The 18,331-nt window shown below is 46.5% G+C and overlaps 1 protein-coding gene across 1 annotated transcript in view; it reads right to left on the bottom strand.

The window, feature by feature from the left end:
* LOC135511343 (proteasome activator complex subunit 4B-like) overlaps nucleotides 1–18,331 on the bottom strand; it is a 97,554-nt gene that overhangs the window by 25,915 nt on the left and 53,308 nt on the right. Inside the window, 9 exon segments of the mRNA XM_064932888.1 lie at nucleotides 5,950–6,075; nucleotides 6,395–6,618; nucleotides 7,692–7,760; nucleotides 9,845–9,926; nucleotides 10,214–10,343; nucleotides 12,227–12,280; nucleotides 12,510–12,646; nucleotides 12,834–13,043; nucleotides 15,222–15,353. Of these exon segments, the coding sequence (XP_064788960.1) occupies nucleotides 5,950–6,075; nucleotides 6,395–6,618; nucleotides 7,692–7,760; nucleotides 9,845–9,926; nucleotides 10,214–10,343; nucleotides 12,227–12,280; nucleotides 12,510–12,646; nucleotides 12,834–13,043; nucleotides 15,222–15,353 (1,164 nt within the window).

Genomic DNA, 18,331 nt, shown 5'->3' with positions numbered 1-18,331 from the left:
GCTCCAGTGTGTTCCTTCCTCTCCCCTGTTCCAGTGTGTTCCCTCTCCTCTACCTTGCCATAGCTCCAGTGTGTTCCTTCCTCTCCTCTACCTTGCCATCCAGTGTGTTCCTCCAGTGTGCTCCTCTGATCAGTCCAGAGGTGATCTCTCTACCTTGCCATAGCTCCAGTGTGTTCCTTCCTCGCTCCATGTGTGGTTTCAACAGTGGTAGGAAGGCATAGCTCCAGTTCCGGAACCCTAGCTCCAGTGTGTTAGGGAAGCCTGATTCCTAACTAGTGTTGCCATATCAGAAATCCTGGTTGGAGGATTCTGTCCTTTCCCAAAGCTCCAGTGTTTTCTAGAAAACTGGGGATTTTGGATTACCAGTTCCAGGGTCTCCCCTAACTTGTCTTGGGGAGAGTACCAGCATAGTCTCCAGTGTTGTTCCTTCCTAAGTCAATGTGCAGGTGTTACGAGGTAATAACTTGTCTATTCAGCACTAAGTCAATGTGCAGGTGTTGAGGTTAACTTGTCTTACCAGCACTAAGTCTCCGAGGTAATAACTTGTCTTTCCACTAAGTCAATGTGCAGGTGTTACGAGGTAATAACTTGTCTATATACAGAGAGTACCAGCACTAAGTCAATGTGCAGGTGTTCGAGGTAATAACTTGTCTTTCAGGAAGTACCAGCACTAAGTCAATGTGCAGGTGTACGAGGTAATAACTTGTCTATATCAGAGAGTACCAGCACTAAGTCAATGTGCAGGTGTTACGAGGTTAACTTGTCTATATACAGGAAGTACCAGCACTAAGTCCAGTGTTACGAGGTAATAACTTGTCTATATACAGAGAGTACCAGCACTAAGTCAATGTGCAGGTGTTACGAGGTAATAACTTGTCTATATACAGAGAGTACCAGCACTAAGTCAATGTGCAGGTGTTACGAGGTAATAACTTGTCTATATACAGAAGTACCAGCACTAAGTCAATGTGCAGGTGTTACGAGGTAATAACTTGTCTATATACAGTACCAGCACTAAGTCAATGTGCAGGTGTTCCTAACTTGTAACTTGTCTATATACAGAGAGTACCAGCACTAAGTCAATGTGCAGGTGTTACGAGGTAATAACTTGTCTATATACAGTACCAGCACTAAGTCAATGTGCAGGTGTTACGAGGTAATAACTTGTCTATATACAGAAGTACCAGCACTAAGTCAATGTGCAGGTGTTACGAGGTAATAACTTGTCTATATACAGAGAGTACCAGCACTAAGTCAATGTGCAGGTGTTACGAGGTAATAACTTGTCTATATACAGAGAGTACCAGCACTAAGTCAATGTGCAGGTGTTACGAGGTAATAACTTGTCCATACCAGCACTAAGTCAATGTGCAGGTGTTACGAGGTAATAACTTGTCTATATACAGAGAGTACCAGCACTAAGTCAATGTGCAGGTGTTACGAGGTAATAACTTGTCTATATACAGAGAGTACCAGCACTAAGTCAATGTGCAGGTGTTACGAGGTAATAACTTGTCTATATACAGAGAGTACCAGCACTAAGTCAATGTGCAGGTGTTACGAGGTAATAACTTGTCTATATACAGAGAGTACCAGCACTAAGTCAATGTGCAGGTGTTACGAGGTAATAACTTGTCTATATACAGAGCTACCAGCACTAAGTCAATGTGCAGGTGTTACGAGGTAATAACTTGTCTATATGAGTACCAGTAAGTCAATGTGCAGGTGTTGTAATAACTTGTCTATATACAGGAAGTACCAGCACTAAGTCAATGTGCAGGTGTTACGAGGTAATAACTTGTCTATATACAGAGAGTACCAGCACTAAGTCAATGTGCAGGTGTTACGAGGTAATAACTTGTCTATATACAGGAAGTACCAGCACTAAGTCAATGTGCAGGTGTTACGAGGTAATAACTTGTCTATATACAGGAAGTACCAGCACTAAGTCAATGTGCAGGTGTTAAGGTAATAACTTGTCTATATACAGGAAGTACCAGCACTAAGTCAATGTGCAGGTGTTACGAGGTAATAACTTGTCTATATGAAGTACCAGCACTAAGTCAATGTGCAGGTGTTACGAGGTAATAACTTGTCTATATACAGAAGTACCAGCACTAAGTCAATGTGCAGGTGTTACGAGGTAATAACTTGTCTATATACAGGAAGTACCAGCACTAAGTCAATGTGCAGGTGTTACGAGGTAATAACTTGTCTATATACAGAGAGTACCAGCACTAAGTCAATGTGCAGGTGTTACGAGTAATAACTTGTCTATATACAGAGAGTACCAGCACTAAGTCAATGTCAGGTGTTACGAGGTAATAACTTGTCTATATACAGAGAGTACCAGCACTAAGTCAATGTGCAGGTGTTACGAGGTAATAACTTGTCTATATACAGAGAGTACCAGCACTAAGTCAATGTGCAGGTGTTACGAGGTAATAACTTGTCTATATACAGGAAGTACCAGCACTAAGTCAATGTGCAGGTGTTACGAGTAATAACTTGTCTATATACAGAGAGTACCAGCACTAAGTCAATGTGCAGGTGTTACGAGGTAATAACTTGTCTATATACAGAGAGTACCAGCACTAAGTCAATGTGCAGGTGTTACGAGGTAATAACTTGTCTATATACAGAGAGTACCAGCACTAAGTCAATGTGCAGGTGTTACGAGGTAATAACTTGTCTATATACAGGAAGTACCAGCACTAAGTCAATGTGCAGGTGTTACGAGGTAATAACTTGTCTATGTACCAGCACTAAGTCATAGGTGTTACAGGTAATAACTTGTACCAGCACTAAGTCAATGTGCAGGTGTTACGAGGTAATAACTTGTCTATATACAGGAAGTACCAGCACTAAGTCCAGCGAGGTAATAACTTGTCTATATACAGAGAGTACCAGCACTAAGTCAATGTGCAGGTGTTACGAGGTAATAACTTGTCTATATACAGGAAGTACCAGCACTAAGTCAATGTGCAGGTGTTACGAGGTAATAACTTGTCTATATACAGGAAGTACCAGCACTAAGTCAATGTGCAGGTGTTACGAGGTAATAACTTGTCTATATACAGGAAGTACCAGCACTAAGTCAATGTGCAGGTGTTACGAGGTAATAACTTGTCTATATACAGGAAGTACCAGCACTAAGTCAATGTGCAGGTGTTACGAGGTAATAACTTGTCTATATACAGGAAGTACCAGCACTAATCAATGTGCAGGTGTTACGAGGTAATAACTAAGTTGTCTATATACTATATGGAAGGAAGTACCAGCACTAAGTCAATGTGCAGGTGTTACGAGGTAATAACTTGTCTATATACAGGAAGTACCAGCACTAAGTCAATGTGCAGGTGTTACGAGGTAATAACTTGTCTATATACAGGAAGTACCAGTACTAAGTCAATGTGCAGGTGTTACGAGGTAATAACTTGTCTATATACAGAAGTACCAGTACTAAGTATGTGCAGGTGTTACGAGGTAATAACTTGTCTATATACAGGGAGTACCATGTACTAAGTAATATGCACATGTACAAAAAACAATTTATTATTAATATTAACACATGGGATAAACAAATGTACAGTCAATAACACAATTGAAACAAACCACAATAGAAAAATCTATATACAGTGTGTGCAAATGTAGTAAGATTAGGGAGGTAAGGCAATAAATAGGCCATAGTGGCGAAATAATTACAATTTGCATTAACACTGGAGTGATAGATGTTCAGATGATGATGTGCAAGTAGAGATACTAGGGTGCAAAAAGAGAAAAAATAAGTTCAGTAGTCAGTACTTCGCTAGGTGAGTGGGGGAGACAGTGCTTAGAATGCTAGCGGGCCGGGGAAGAAGATGGGTCTTCGGCAACATTGCAATGGAAAAGCCAGGTGCGACCACTTCTGCAGACCAGTCGTGCTAGATCGGCGGGTCTCCGCGTCGACAACTAAGGGTCCAGACCAATTGGCAAGAGGTATTGTAGCCCTAGAATTAGCTGGTATATGGGCCTAGCTCAAGGCTAACTGGTGCTTGGGGGTAGAAGCTGTTCAGGGTCCTGTTGGTTCCAGGCTTGGTGCATCTGTACAGTTTGCCATGCGGTAGCAGAAAGAACAGTCTATGACTTGGGTGTCTGCAGTCTGACAATTCTTTGGGCCTTCCTCTAACACCGCCTGGCCTGGTATAGAGGTCCGGGAGGGCCCATGTCAAACCTTTTCAGTGTTGGTTGGTGTGGAGCCTGTTTGTCTTGCTGACGTTGAGGGAGAGGTTGTTGTACTGGCACCACACTTCCAGGTCTCTGCCGTCCTACTTATAGGCTGTCTCATTGGATCCATTTGTAGAAGGTGTTCAGTCCCAGGGTCCTTAGCTTAGTGATGAGCTTGAGGGCACTATGTTGTTGAACGCTGAGCTGTAGTCAATGAACAGCATACTCACAGCATGTTCCTGTCCAGGTGGGAGAGGGCAGTGGGGATGCTTTGCCTGTTTGATGGCCAGTCAGAAGTCATTGAGGGAGTTCTCATAAGCTTCCGGATTGGTGTCCCACTTCTTGAAAGCGTCCGGCTCTAGCCTTCAGCTCAGTGCGGATATTGCCTGTAATCCATGGCTTCTGGTTGGGATATGTGTGTACGTTCACTGTGGGGACGATGTCATAGATGCACTTATTAATAAAGCTGGTGACTGATGTGGTAAACTCCTCAATGCCATCGGATGAATAACGGAACATATTCCAGTCTGTGGTAGCACAACAGTCCTGTAGCTAAGCATCCGCTTCACCAGACCACTTCCTTATTGGGCGCGTCACTGGTACTTCCTGTTTGAGTTTTTGTTTGTAAGCAGGAATCAGGAGGATAAAGTTGTGGTCGGATTAACCAACTGGAGGGCGAGGGAGAGCTTTGTATGAATTTCTGTGTGTGGAGTAAAGGAGATCTAGAGCTTATTTTCGTCAAGTTGCATAAGTGACATGCTGGTAGAAATGAGGTATAGCGGAGTTCAGTTTGCCTACATTAAAATCACAGGCCAATCAGAGCGCCGTCTCTAGATGAGCATTTTCTTGTTTGCTTATGGCCTTATACAGCGCATTGGTTTGTTGTGGTAAATAGACAGCTACAAAACATTTATAAAAACTATGGTCTACATCTATGATATTAAGGTATTCAAGCGAGCAGAACCTCAAGACTTCCTTAATATTAGAGATCACGCACCAGCTGTTGTTAACCATGAGACACACACCTCCCCCCGTTATGTCAGATACATAAAATACAGCTAGATGTATATTATTATCCCTGTCCTTGTTCAGCCCCGACGCCGAGAAACATAGGACATTACAGTTCTTAAGGTCCCGTTGATAGGATCGTCTCGAATGGCACTTGTCCAGTCTGTTGTCCTGTGATTGTACATTCGCCAATAGAACAGAGCGTATAGGCGGTTTATATAGTCTCCGAAGTAGTTTCGTCAGGGTGCCCACAGGTCTCTCACGTCATCTCTTTCTCTTCCGAGAGTTGGTGGTCCTGCGCCACCGACTTGTTGAAGTAGAAATATGATCAAAATTGAGGTTATTGATCGCTGTGCTGATGTCCAGAAGTTATTTTTGGTCATAGGAAATGATGGAAGAAACATTATGTATAAATAAAGTTAAGATCAGTGAAAAAAAGAGAAACACCCAAAATAGCAGACTTGGTCAGGAGCCTGTAAAGCGACAGCTGTCCATTGCAGCACCATTCCACCATTCCAACCATATTCTTAGCCTACAAAAACTGTCTAGGTTCATTCTCAGAAGTCTTCCCTCGTTTACGTAGCTTCTATCTTTCATGCTCACCCAGTTTACATTTGAAAAAGTCAGAGGGAAGCAAGGAGACCATTTGAAGAGAGGAAACAAGGTATCAATGAGGGTTCAGGAAAGACCTTTGAGATTGGGTGAGTGTTAAATCCTGATCTGTGTCTCCCTCACCTTGAAAAGGCAGAACCTGCGGGGACTGAACTTGTCCTTGCCCTTGCGGTCCTCCAGAGAGAGGAACTCAATCAGCTGGTTGATGAATCCTGGATCTGAGAAGTGGTCGTAGATGATCTGCTCTCGCTGGAGGGAAGAAACAAAACAGTTATAACAGTGGACATGAGATATCACCTTTTACAGTAGAGGATGTTACATACATTTTCCAAGAGTGAGAGAACGCATTCTGATTCTCTACCCTTCAGCCAGAAGTGTGCCGTTGTCACTCCCACTCATGCATTTCAAAAGCATTGGAAGCATGCATGGCTGGAGGGAGTTTCCACCATATTCCTTACACTAATAAATTCATTTTACATCCATGAGGGGGAGTGTAGGAGTGCACACTTCGGGACAAGGGTAGAGCACCGGACTGTGGCCATTGTGTGTGTGTGTGTCATCTCCTCACCTCTGTCATCTCCTCCCTGCTCAGTCCTTGTTTGGGCTGCTCCTCAGAAGGAGCGTACATCATGAGTTTCTGTGGCCAGCTGTAGTATCCCCAGTGAGTCTTCTCTACAAACGTACAGCCCTCCCAGTCCTGCTGGGTACGAGGCAGACTGCTACTGTTATACTGGAGCCACTGGTTATCAGGCCTGTCCCCTGCTATCAAACCAGCCAGCTCTTTCATACCACCTGGTAGAGAGGGAAGAGGAGGAAGAAGGAGAGAGGGAAGAGAGATGACCATGAGGTTACTGTTATACTGGAGCCACTGGTTATCAGGCCTGTCCCCTGCTATCAGACCAGCCAGCTCTTTCATACCACCTGGTAGAGAGGGAAGAGGAGGAAGAAGGAGAGAGGGAAGAGAGATGACCATGAGGCTACTGTTATACTGGAGCCACTGGTTATCAGGCCTGTCCCCTGCTATCAAACCAGCCAGCTCTTTTAGACCACCTGGTAGAGAGGGAAGAGGAGGAAGAAGGAGAGAGGGAAGAGAGATGACCATGAGGTTACTGTTATACTGGAGCCACTGGTTATCAGGCCTGTCCCCTGCTATCAGACCAGCCGGCTCCTTTAGACCACCTGGTAGAGGGAGAGAGGCAGTGAGAGGACCAGACTGCTACTGTTATACTGGAGCCACTGGTTATCAGGCCTGTCCCCTGCTATCAAACCAGCCAGCTCTTTCATACCACCTGGTAGAGAGGGAAGAGGAGGAAGAAGGAGAGAGGGAAGAGAGATGACCATGAGGTTACTGTTATACTGGAGCCACTGGTTATCAGGCCTGTCCCCTGCTATCAAACCAGCCAGCTCTTTCATACCACCTGGTAGAGAGGGAAGAGGAGGAAGAAGGAGAGAGGGAAGAGAGATGACCATGAGGTTACTGTTATACTGGAGCCACTGGTTATCAGGCCTGTCCCCTGCTATCAAACCAGCCAGCTCTTTCATACCACCTGATAGAGAGGGAAGAGGAGGAAGAAGGAGAGAGGGAAGAGAGATGACCATGAGGTTACTGTTATACTGGAGCCACTGGTTATCAGGCCTGTCCCCTGCTATCAAACCAGCCAGCTCTTTCATACCACCTGGTAGAGAGGGAAGAAGAGGAAGAAGGAGAGAGGGAAGAGAGATGACCATGAGGTTACTGTTATACTGGAGCCACTGGTTATCAGGCCTGTCCCCTGCTATCAAACCAGCCAGCTCTTTCATACCACCTGGTAGAGAGGGAAGAAGAGGAAGAAGGAGAGAGGGAAGAGAGATGACCATGAGGTTACTGTTATACTGGAGCCACTGGTTATCAGGCCTGTCCCCTGCTATCAAACCAGCCAGCTCTTTCATACCACCTGGTAGAGAGGGAAGAAGAGGAAGAAGGAGAGAGGGAAGAGAGATGACCATGAGGTTACTGTTATACTGGAGCCACTGGTTATCAGGCCTGTCAAACCCCAGCTCTTTCAGACCACTTGGTAGAGAGGGAAGAGGAGGAAGAAGGAGAGAGGGAAGAGAGATGACCATGAGGTTACTGTTATACTGGAGCCACTGGTTATCAGGCCTGCTATCAAACCAGCCAGCTCTTTCATACCACCTGGTAGAGAGGGAAGAAGAGGAAGAAGGGAGAGGGAAGAGAGATGACCATGAGGTTACTGTTATACTGGAGCCACTGGTTATCAGGCCTGTCCCCTGCTATCAGACCACTTGGTAGAGAGGGAAGAAGAGGAAGAAGGATGTATCTGTTACAGGGACAGGAGATGACCATTAGGTTACTGTTATACTTTTTCAAGCCTAACATTTATCAGGATCATCAATTTGCATCAAACCAGCCATTCTTTCTATACCACCAGATGGAAGTAGGAGGAAGAAGGAACTAGGGAACAAGATGACCATGAGGTTACTGACTTACAAATAATTATACTGGAGCCACTGGTTATCAGGCCTGTCCCCTGACATCCATCAAACCAGCCAGCTCTTTCATACCACCTGGTAGAGAGGGAAGAGGTGGTTACAGAAGGAGAGAGGGAAGAGAGATGACCATGAGGTTACTGTTATACTGGAGCCACTGGTTATCAGGCCTGAGTTGTGCTATCAAACCACTTGGTAGAGAGGGAGGTGGTGAGATAAGCTGCATGTATCTGTTACAGGGTTCTCAGGAGGCAGTGGCAAGTTAAATTCCAGGACTTAAGTTTTTTCAGAAGCACTAACATTTATCTTTAGGATCATCAATTTGCAGTCGTGAATATTATGTGATTGTTTACAGTCGCCACCAGATGGCAGTATATCGACCACAACCTCACAACAGGAGGGAGGGAGGGGAACAAGTTCTATGCAATAATACGTTGTTTCAGTTACTTACTACATATATGAGTGGTAAGTCAGCACTAATGACGATGTCATTTAAGTATTGATGAGCAGAATTTAATGGATATGCCTACTGGTGTGCACACAATTCCTATTCACATTACTACACAATTCCAGCTTAATGACTGTGCTGTAGACTGGCAGCTTTAGTGTTGCCGGTCAGGAGAAGAGCGGGTGGGCTGTGTGAAGAAAACGGCACATGAATGACAACCAGAATGGCAGGAGCACGGCTGCCACTTGATAAAGCAGAAAATTGCGGGCTCCCCGTGAAGCTCTGGAGGTTGTTGCAGAAAAAGTCACAATGTAGAACAGGCACTAGCGCAGAATGCAGCATTGTCATTCCCCCTTCATGTGGCTCTTCAGGGCTTATTCACCCAATGACAAACTTTGAGTCATTTTTTGCACCTTACAAGGAGTGGGTTGGAGGGGTCCAATGATGTAGTGGTGAGTAAACTACACTGAACAGAATTACAACATGTAAAGTGTTGGTCCAATGTTTCATGAGCTGAAAAAAAAGATTCCAAGGCAGAATTGAATCTACATTGTGCATTTCAGCTGTGGATGTGAGGTATGGCCTGGCTGAGTGGCATTGTGGGTGGAATGAGCGAGCCCGCCTGGCAAACACAGAGCTAAACACGTGGGGAAATACAACTCGCTAGTCTGCCTGGAAATTCATTTGCAAGACCAATACATTTTTCTAATATTTTTCATAAATATATTTGAAAATGATCTGTTCTCACCTCATTTTAACTCAAGTACTTTTCAAGTACCAACAAAAGGTCTGATTATCAAGGTATTCCGGTACTTGAATTTCAGAGTGCCAAATTCAAGCAGTTTAAGCACCTTGTGCAAACCCTGCTGTTATAAATCTGACCAGGGGTCAAATAGTATTTGTTTTCTTTCAAATGCTTTGATTCAGCCTGCCTGGAGTGCCAGGTGGACAGGGTTTGCAATTTTGGGACTATTCCTTTGGCTCTACAGCGCCAGAGCAAACACAATCAACCGCAGTTCAAAACAAATATTATTTAAACCCAGGTAAATGGACTGGTGAGGAGACAAAGTGCAGGTTACTTACAGAGCGTGTTGGGGCTGACTGGTACTTTTCTGTGTGGCCTCTTGAGTTGCTTCATGATCCCTGCCACAGCTGATATCGCCACCTAGTGGGGAAATAAATGCATGGATAAAGATGTTTCTATCTTACAATGAAATACCAAAATGATTCAAGTCCACAGCAGAGGTGAGAATATACATGTATAAAGATAAGTGTATTTGTGTGTGAAATGTTGTTGACTGCTGCCATCTTGAAGAGATCTCTTTTACTTTATCTCAATGTAGTGAATGAAACTGAACGCATGACTGAGTGTCAATGATTCTACGTGTGTATGGACAAAGTGTATGGACAGAGAGTGTATATGGACAGAGAGGTTGCTGTGGCAGTGCCCACCTTGCGGACCAGGAGGGAGTCATGGTTGAGGCTCTTGACGAAGAAAAGGACAGCGGGGGAGGGGAGGGGGTGGTCATCCCTCAGTAACAGAGACATGAAGCCAATGGCAATGTGCTCAAACTTCCAGGGCCTGCAACATAAAGCAGGTGTGTTCAGGAGGTGGAAAATGTTTTGAAACTGCCTGAAGTCGTCCATTAGCAACAGACATTTTGGTATTTCGTGGAATTTTAAATGTTGAAGATAGAAATGTAAGAAATAGAGCCGACAGGATATTATTGTAACGTCGGTCAGTCATCGGGACGAGGGAGGCCCCAGTCATCGGGACGAGGTGAACCTGCAGGCCTCAGTCATCGGGACGAGGTGAACCCGCAGGCCTCAGTCATCGGTGAACCTGCAGGCCTCAGTCATCGAGACGAGGTGAACCTGCAGGCCTCAGTCATGGGGACGAGGTGAACCTGCAGGCCTCAGTCATCGGGACGAGGTGAACCTGCAGGCCTCAGTCTGCAGGCCTCAGTCATCGGGACGAGGTGAACATGTTTCTGTCATCAGGTGAACCTACATGTTTCTGTCATCGGGACGAGGTGAACCCGCAGGCCTCAGTCATGGGGACGAGGTGAACCCGCAGGCCTCAGTCATCGGGACGAGGTGAACCTGCAGGCCTCAGTCATCGGGACGAGGTGAACCCACAGGCCTCAGTCATCGGGACGAGGTGAACCTGCAGGCCTCAGTCATCGGGACAGGTGAACCTGCAGGGTCATCGGGACGAGGTGAACCTGCAGGCCTCAGTCATCGGGACGAGGTGAACCTGCAGGCCTCAGTCATCGGGACGAGGTGAACCCGCAGGCCTCAGTCATGGGGATGAGGTGAACCTGCAGGCCTCAGTCATGGGGACGAGGTGAACCTGCAGGCCTCAGTCATCGGGACGAGGTGAACCTGCAGGCCTCAGTCATCGGGACGAGGTGAACCTGCAGGCCTCAGTCATGGGGATGAGGTGAACCTACCTCAGTCATTCTGAACCTGCAGGCCTCAGTCATCGGGACGAGGTGAACCTGCAGGCCTCAGTCATCGGGACGAGGTGAACCTGCAGGCCTCAGTCATCGGGACGAGGTGAACCTACAGGCCTCAGTCATGGGGATGAGGTGAACCTGCAGGCCTCAGTCATGGGGACGAGGTGAAAGGCCTCAGTCATCGGGACGAGGTGAACCTACATGTTTCTGTCATCGGGACGAGGTGAACCTGCAGGCCTCAGTCATGGGGACGAGGTGAACCTGCAGGCCTCAGTCATTGGGACGAGGTGAACCTACATGTTTCTGTCAGGTCAGGCCTCGGATGGGGACGAGGTGAACCTGCAGGCCTCAGTCATCGGGACGAGGTGAACCCGCAGGCCTCAGTCATCGGGACGAGGTGAACCTGCAGGCCTCAGTCATCGGGACGTGAACCTGCAGGCCTCAGTCATCGGGATGAGGTGAACCTACACGTTTCTGCAGGCCTCAGTCATCGGGATGAGGTGAACCTGCAGGCCTCAGTCATCGGGACGAGGTGAACCTACAGGCCTCAGTCATCGGGATGAGGTGAACCTACATGTTTCTGTCATCGGGATGAGGTTACAGGCCTCAGTCATCGGGATGAGGTGAACCTACATGTTTCTGTCATCGGGATGAGGTGAACCTACATGTTTCTGTCATCGGGATGAGGTGAAAGGCCTCAGTCATGGGGACGACATGTTTCTGTCATCGGGATGAGGTGAACCTACACGCCTCAGTCTGACATCGGGATGAGGTGAACCTACATGTTTCTGTCATCGGGATGAGGTGAACCTACACGCCTCAGACATCGGGATGAGGTGAACCTACATGTTTCTGTCATCGGGATGAGGTGAACCTACACGTTTCTGACATCGGGATGAGGTGAACCTACACGTTTCTGTCATCGGGATGAGGTGAACCTACATGTTTCTGTCATCGGGGTGAGGTGAACCTACATGTTTCTGTCATCGGGGTGAGGTGAACCTACATGTTTCTGTCATTGAGGCGGTCCAGAAGTTCACCAACCAGCTTGTCATATTTCCTGAGGGAGACAGCACAGTAGTAGTTTGGAAAGTGTGTGGACATTATACTGTAGACATAACTGAGCGATTAGTTTAACAATGGGAACTGGTCGACCTTTGCTAGTGTAATAATACACCAATACAAATGCAAGTTGATGATTTTGTGCACAGTCCAACAACAGTATGGTAGTGTTTATTCTTTAGCTGGACACCTCTTCTTGCTGTCTGATAAAATAGATATGTACTCACTGTTCAGAGTCTAAGTTCTTCTCCTCCTGCTTCCTGAGGCCCTCTGCTTCTTCTTGGTCTGAGGGGACAGGTTCCGGGGGCAGAGGAACACCAGAGGTCTGGAGCTGCACCGCCACCGCACGGCATTCTGATGGGATCTACATTACAGTTAAGAGGTTTAATCAGATATTATTATACATGTTATATAGGACGAGGTCTCGAGCTGCAGTAATGATGTCATGACGTTATTACTTTCACTTCAGATCAAGTTGACATGGTGTCATTAAAACCCAGATGGTTGTAATGATAATTATGACCAATGGAAAGGCAGGAAGAGACTCTTACAGCAAAGTCTATGCCGATGGTCTCGTACTGGCGGTGGATCTTGTCAGCGAGGTCGTCGAACAGGCGGACGATGGAGGGCTTCTCCAGGGACATAGCTGAGCTAAGTCCTGAGCGGACGATGGCAGGCCAGGTCAGGGTGATGCAGTCCCAGTCGTGCAGGTTGGCCAGGCACACCCCACTGTGGTTCCCCAAGAGACAGTATAAGGCACCCTAGAGAGAGAGAGAGAGAGAACGTGAGCGAGAGGAGAGAGAAGGCGAGCGAGAGGAGAGAGAACGCGAGCGAGAGGAGAGAGAACGCGAGCGAGAGGAGAGAGAGCGCGAGCGAGAGGAGAGGCGAGAGAGAGAGCGAGGCGAGAGAGGGAGGAGAGGAGAGAGAGCGAGCGAGAGAGGGAGGAGAGAGAGAGCGCGAGAGAGAGCGCCCGGAGAGCGCCCGTGAGAGAGAGAGAGCGCCCGAGAGGAGAGAGAGAGCGCCGTGAGGAGAGAGAGAGCGCCCGAGAGAGAGAGAGAGCGCCCGAGGAGAGAGAGAGAGAGAGCGCCCGAGAGGAGAGAGAGAGAGCGCCCGAGAGGAGAGAGAGAGAGCGCCCGAGAGGAGAGAGAGAGAGCGCCCGAGAGGAGAGAGAGAGAGCGCCCGAGAGGAGAGAGAGAGAGCGCCGAGAGAGAGAGGAGAGAGAGAGCGAGAGGAGAGAGAGAGCGCCCGAGAGGAGAGAGAGCGCCCGAGAGAGAGAGCGAGAGGAGAGAGAGAGCGAGAGGAGAGGAGAGAGCGAGAGAGGAGAGAGAGAGCAAGAGGAGAGAGAGAGAGCAAGAGAGAGAGAGAGAGCAAGAGGAGAGAGAGAGCAAGAGGAGAGAGAGAGCGAGAGAGAGAGCGAGAGAGGAGAGAGGCAGAGAGCGAGGAGAGAGAGCAGAGCGAGAGGAGCGAAGGAGCGAGAGCGAGAGGAGAGAGAGAGCGAGAGCGGAGAGAGAGAGCGAGAGGAGAGAGAGAGAGCGAGAAGAGGAGAGAGAGCGGGAGGAGAGAGAGCGGGGAGGAGAGAGAGTGAGAGAGCAGAGAGAGAGAGAGAGGAGAGAGAGCGAGAAGAGAGCGAGAGGAGAGGAGCAGAGAGAGGCAGAGAGAGCGAGAGAGAGAGCGAGAGAGAGAGAGAGCGAGAGGAGAGAGAGAGCAAGAGGAGAGAGAGAGCGAGAGGAGAGAGAGGAGAGAGAGAGCAAGAGAGGGAGAGAGAGAGCGAGAGAAGAGAGAGAGAGAGCGAGAGAGAGAGAGAGAGCAAGAGGAGAGAGAGAGCGAGAGGAGAGAGAGAGCGAGAGAGAGAGAGAGAGCAGAGCGAGAGGAGAGAGAGCGAGCGAGAGGAGAGAGAGCGAGAGGAGAGAGCGAGAGGAGAGAGAGAGAGCGAGAGAGAAGAGAGAGAGAGCGAGAGAGAGAGGAGAGAGAGAGAGAGAGAGCGAGAGGAGAGAGAGCGAGAGGAGCAGGAGAGAGAGGGAGAGAGAGCAGAGAGAGAGCGAGAGAGGAGAGAGAGAGCGAGAGGAGAGAGGCAGAGAGAGCAGAGAGCAGAAAGAGGAGAGAGAGCGAGAGGAGAGAGAGAGAGAGCAAGAGGAGAGAGAGAGCGAGAGGAGAGAGAGAGCAAGAGGAGAGAGAGAGCGAGAGGAGAGAGAGAGCGAGAGGAGAGAGGCAGAGAGAGGAGAGAGAGCAGAGCGAGGAGAGAGAGAGCGAGAGGAGAGAGCGAGAGGAGAGAGAGAGAGCGAGAGGAGAGAGAGAGCGGGAGGAGAGAGAGAGCGGGAGGAGAGAGAGAGCGGGAGGAGAGAGAACGAGAGGAGGGAGAGCGGAGAGAGATGAGGAAGGATAAAGACAATGAAGGATGGGGCAATAGAAGGAAGAGGGATCAGTTATTTAAAATTTTCTCCATTTACAGTGGGGCAAAAAAGTATTTAGTCAGCCACCAATTGTGCAAGTTCTCCCACTTAAAAAGATGAGAGAGGCCTGTAATTTTCATCATAGGTACACTTCAACTAAGACGGACAAAATTAGAAGAACAAAAAACAAATCCAGAAAATCACATTGTAGGATTTTTTTATGAATTTATTTGCAAATTATGGTGGAAAATAAGTATTTTCATTCACATTCATTCAATCAGTCAGTCAAACAATAATTTAGTCAGCTGATTGATCAAAAAATGACTCAATCAATCGATTGGTCAACAATTAATCAATTAATTGATCAATCAATTTGCAATAACCAGCCTCGACCGTGTGTGTGTGTGTGCGTGTGCGTGTGTGCGTGTGTGTGTGTGGACAGAATAAGAGTATTGGAGAAACAGGACAGAGAGCGAGACAGGACAGAGAGCGAGACAGGACAGAGAGCGAGACAGGACAGAGAGCGAGACAGGACAGAGACAGTCCTACTTTGAACTGCTGCTGTGTGACGTCGGAGCGGTCTGGTTCCAGGAACTCCAGCACACGGGGGATCACGTCCCTGCAGCAGAAGTTATAGGTTCCCAGAGCCGTGAACAGCACACTCTGAGCCCGGCTACGCACCTGGAGGAGCACACATGGGGGGAGAGACACTCAAATGGTGTTTCTTTCTTAATAGATTTTCCTTGATTCCTTGCATCGTCTATCCTCTCCACTTCCTCAAAAAACAAAAGACAAAACCCATTGTTCAGACTTCTCCTCCAATATGTTTTGAGGTACAATATATGATATTATATGTGCCATTTACAGACCTGCCAGCCCTGTACCACTTTTTAGAGTACCAGAAGCGTGTGGCATGCGCTGTTTGTGAGTCTGATAGCAATTATAGAATTGTACCAAATCGGGCATATAAAATCGATGGGAATACTTTCTTTCTTGACAGCATTCCATTTAAACATATGGTAAAAGTCACTAACAAGATGCAATTAGAAAGAACACAAAAGGCCGTTTTTCTGGAGCTTTTTTTATTTTATTAAACAAATACATTATTTGTTTAGGTTTAGGTACAAAATGTACAAAAGTCTTATACACTATTATTATTTATTCAACTCTGATATGATAAGAACAAATGTTTGAAGAACAGCATCAGTATCAAATAAACACGTTGCCCATAATAAAAAACAAAAAGCTATTATAGGAAACAGTGGGTGAGAACAAATCACCTGGAGACCTTCAAACGTTCAGGAAATCATTTCCCTAGACAGATTTGCAGGACCAGATGCTAGAATATGCATATAATTGACAGCTTAGGATAGAAAACACTCTAAAGTTTCCAAAACTGTCAAAATATTGTCTGCGAGTATAACAGAACTGATATTGCAGGCGAAACCCTGAGGAAAATCCAATCAGGAAGTGCCTCTTATTTTGAAACCGTTGTGTTCCTATGCATGCCTATCCCCCATTTAAAGGGATATCAACCAGATTCATTTTTCTACGTATTCCCTAAGGTGTCTACAGCAACGTAGTTTCACGCCTTTATGTTGAAGAATGAGCGTAAATGACTATATTGCGTAGGTGGCCAGCTGAGGGCTCTCAGAGTGATTCTTGAGTAAAAGATAAAGGTAGTCATTTTTCCTCTCGCTCCTACTGAAAAGCCAATTGTCCCGGTTGATATATTATCGAATAGATATTTGAAAAACAACTTGAGGATTGATTATAAAAAAACGTTTGCCATGGTTCTGTCGATATTATGGATATAATTTGGATTTTTTTTTGCCGTTGTCGTGGCCGCTATGTCCGGTGGATTTCTCATCTCGTTGTAGAATCAGATTTCTCACCATAACGTGACCAACAAAAGGAGGTATTTTGGGTATATATCCTCTCGTTGTAGAATCAGATCTCAACATAACGTGACCAACAAACAGAGGTATTTTGGGTATATATCCTCTCGTTGTAGAATCAGATCTCAACATAATGTGACCAACAAACGGAGGTATTTTGGGTATATATCCTCTCGTTGTAGAATCAGATTTCTCACCATAACGTGACCAACAAACGGAGGTATTTTGGGTATATATCCTCTCGTTGTAGAATCAGATCTCAACATAACGTGACCAACAAACGGAGGTATTTTGGGTATATATCCTCTCGTTGTAGAATCAGATCTCAACATAACGTGACCAACAAACGGAGGTATTTTGGGTATATATCCTCTCGTTGTAGAATCAGATTTCTCACCATAACGTGACCAACAAACAGAGGTATTTTGGGTATATATCCTCTCGTTGTAGAATCAGATCTCAACATAACGTGACCAACAAACAGAGGTATTTTGGGTATATATCCTCTCGTTGTAGAATCAGATCTCAACATAACGTGACCAACAAACGGAGGTATTTTGGGTATATATCCTCTCGTTGTAGAATCAGATTTCTCACCATAACGTGACCAACAAACGGAGGTATTTTGGGTATATATCCTCTCGTTGTAGAATCAGATCTCAACATAACGTGACCAACAAACAGAGGTATTTTGGGTATATATCCTCTCGTTGTAGAATCAGATTTCAACATAACGTGACCAACAAAAGGAGGTATTTTGGGTATATATCCTCTCGTTGTAGAATCAGATTTCTCAACATAACGTGACCAACAAACGGAGGTATTTTGGGTATATATCCTCTCGTTGTAGAATCAGATTTCTCAACATAACGTGACCAACAAACGGAGGTATTTTGGGTATATATCCTCTCATGTAGAATCAGATTTCTCACCATAACGTGACCAACAAACGGAGGTATTTTGGGTATATATCCTCTCGTTGTAGAATCAGATTTCTCACCATAACGTGACCAACAAACGGAGGTATTTTGGGTATATATCCTCTCGTTGTAGAATCAGATTTCCGACATCAAAAACTTGGCATGGCTCTCTGTAAAAAGTATGCTTAGATTTTTGATACAGGATCTGTGAGAATTTTCAAGACTTTCTCAGGTTTGGTAAGATCTTTTGGTCCTTCTTTTACTTTTTCTGCCACTTTGTCCCTGATATCCCTTTGCTTGAACAGAGTCAGGTCGAAGATTTTGTCAGCAGGTCCACATTTGATGGAGGATGGCGTGACTTTGCTTCCAAAGGAGCCAGGTGGGGGCTCGGAGGATTCAGGTGGGGGATCGGAGGATTCAGGTGGGGGCTCGGAGGAGCCAGGTGGAGGTTCGGAGGAGCCAGGCGGGGGATTTGTAGAGCCATGTGGGGGATTTGTAGAGCCAGGCGGGGGATTTGTAGAGCCAGGCGGGGGATTTGTAGAGCCAGGCGGGGGATTTGTAGAGCCAGGCGGGGGATTTGTAGAGCCAGGCTGGGGATTTGTAGAGCCAGGCTGGGGATCTGTAGAGCCAGGCTGGTGATTTGTAGAGCCAGGCGGGGGATTTGTAGATACACTGGCCAAGGGACAACCATCTTGCAGATACCCGCTTCATAATCTTCCTGACATCAGTGTCACACGGGATCCGTAGGTCACCCAGAGAAGCATTCCTCTTGCTACACTTGTCGAGATAGTAAAAGATGGTTAAGAGAAAGTCTTCAGTATTAAGACTGAGCTGCCTCGAC

Source organism: Oncorhynchus masou, chromosome 24 (genome assembly GCF_036934945.1).
Source record: "Oncorhynchus masou masou isolate Uvic2021 chromosome 24, UVic_Omas_1.1, whole genome shotgun sequence".
NCBI lineage: Eukaryota > Metazoa > Chordata > Actinopteri > Salmoniformes > Salmonidae > Oncorhynchus > Oncorhynchus masou.
The sequence above is the reverse complement of the archived record's forward strand: the minus strand, read 5'-3'. Positions and strand labels throughout refer to the sequence as shown.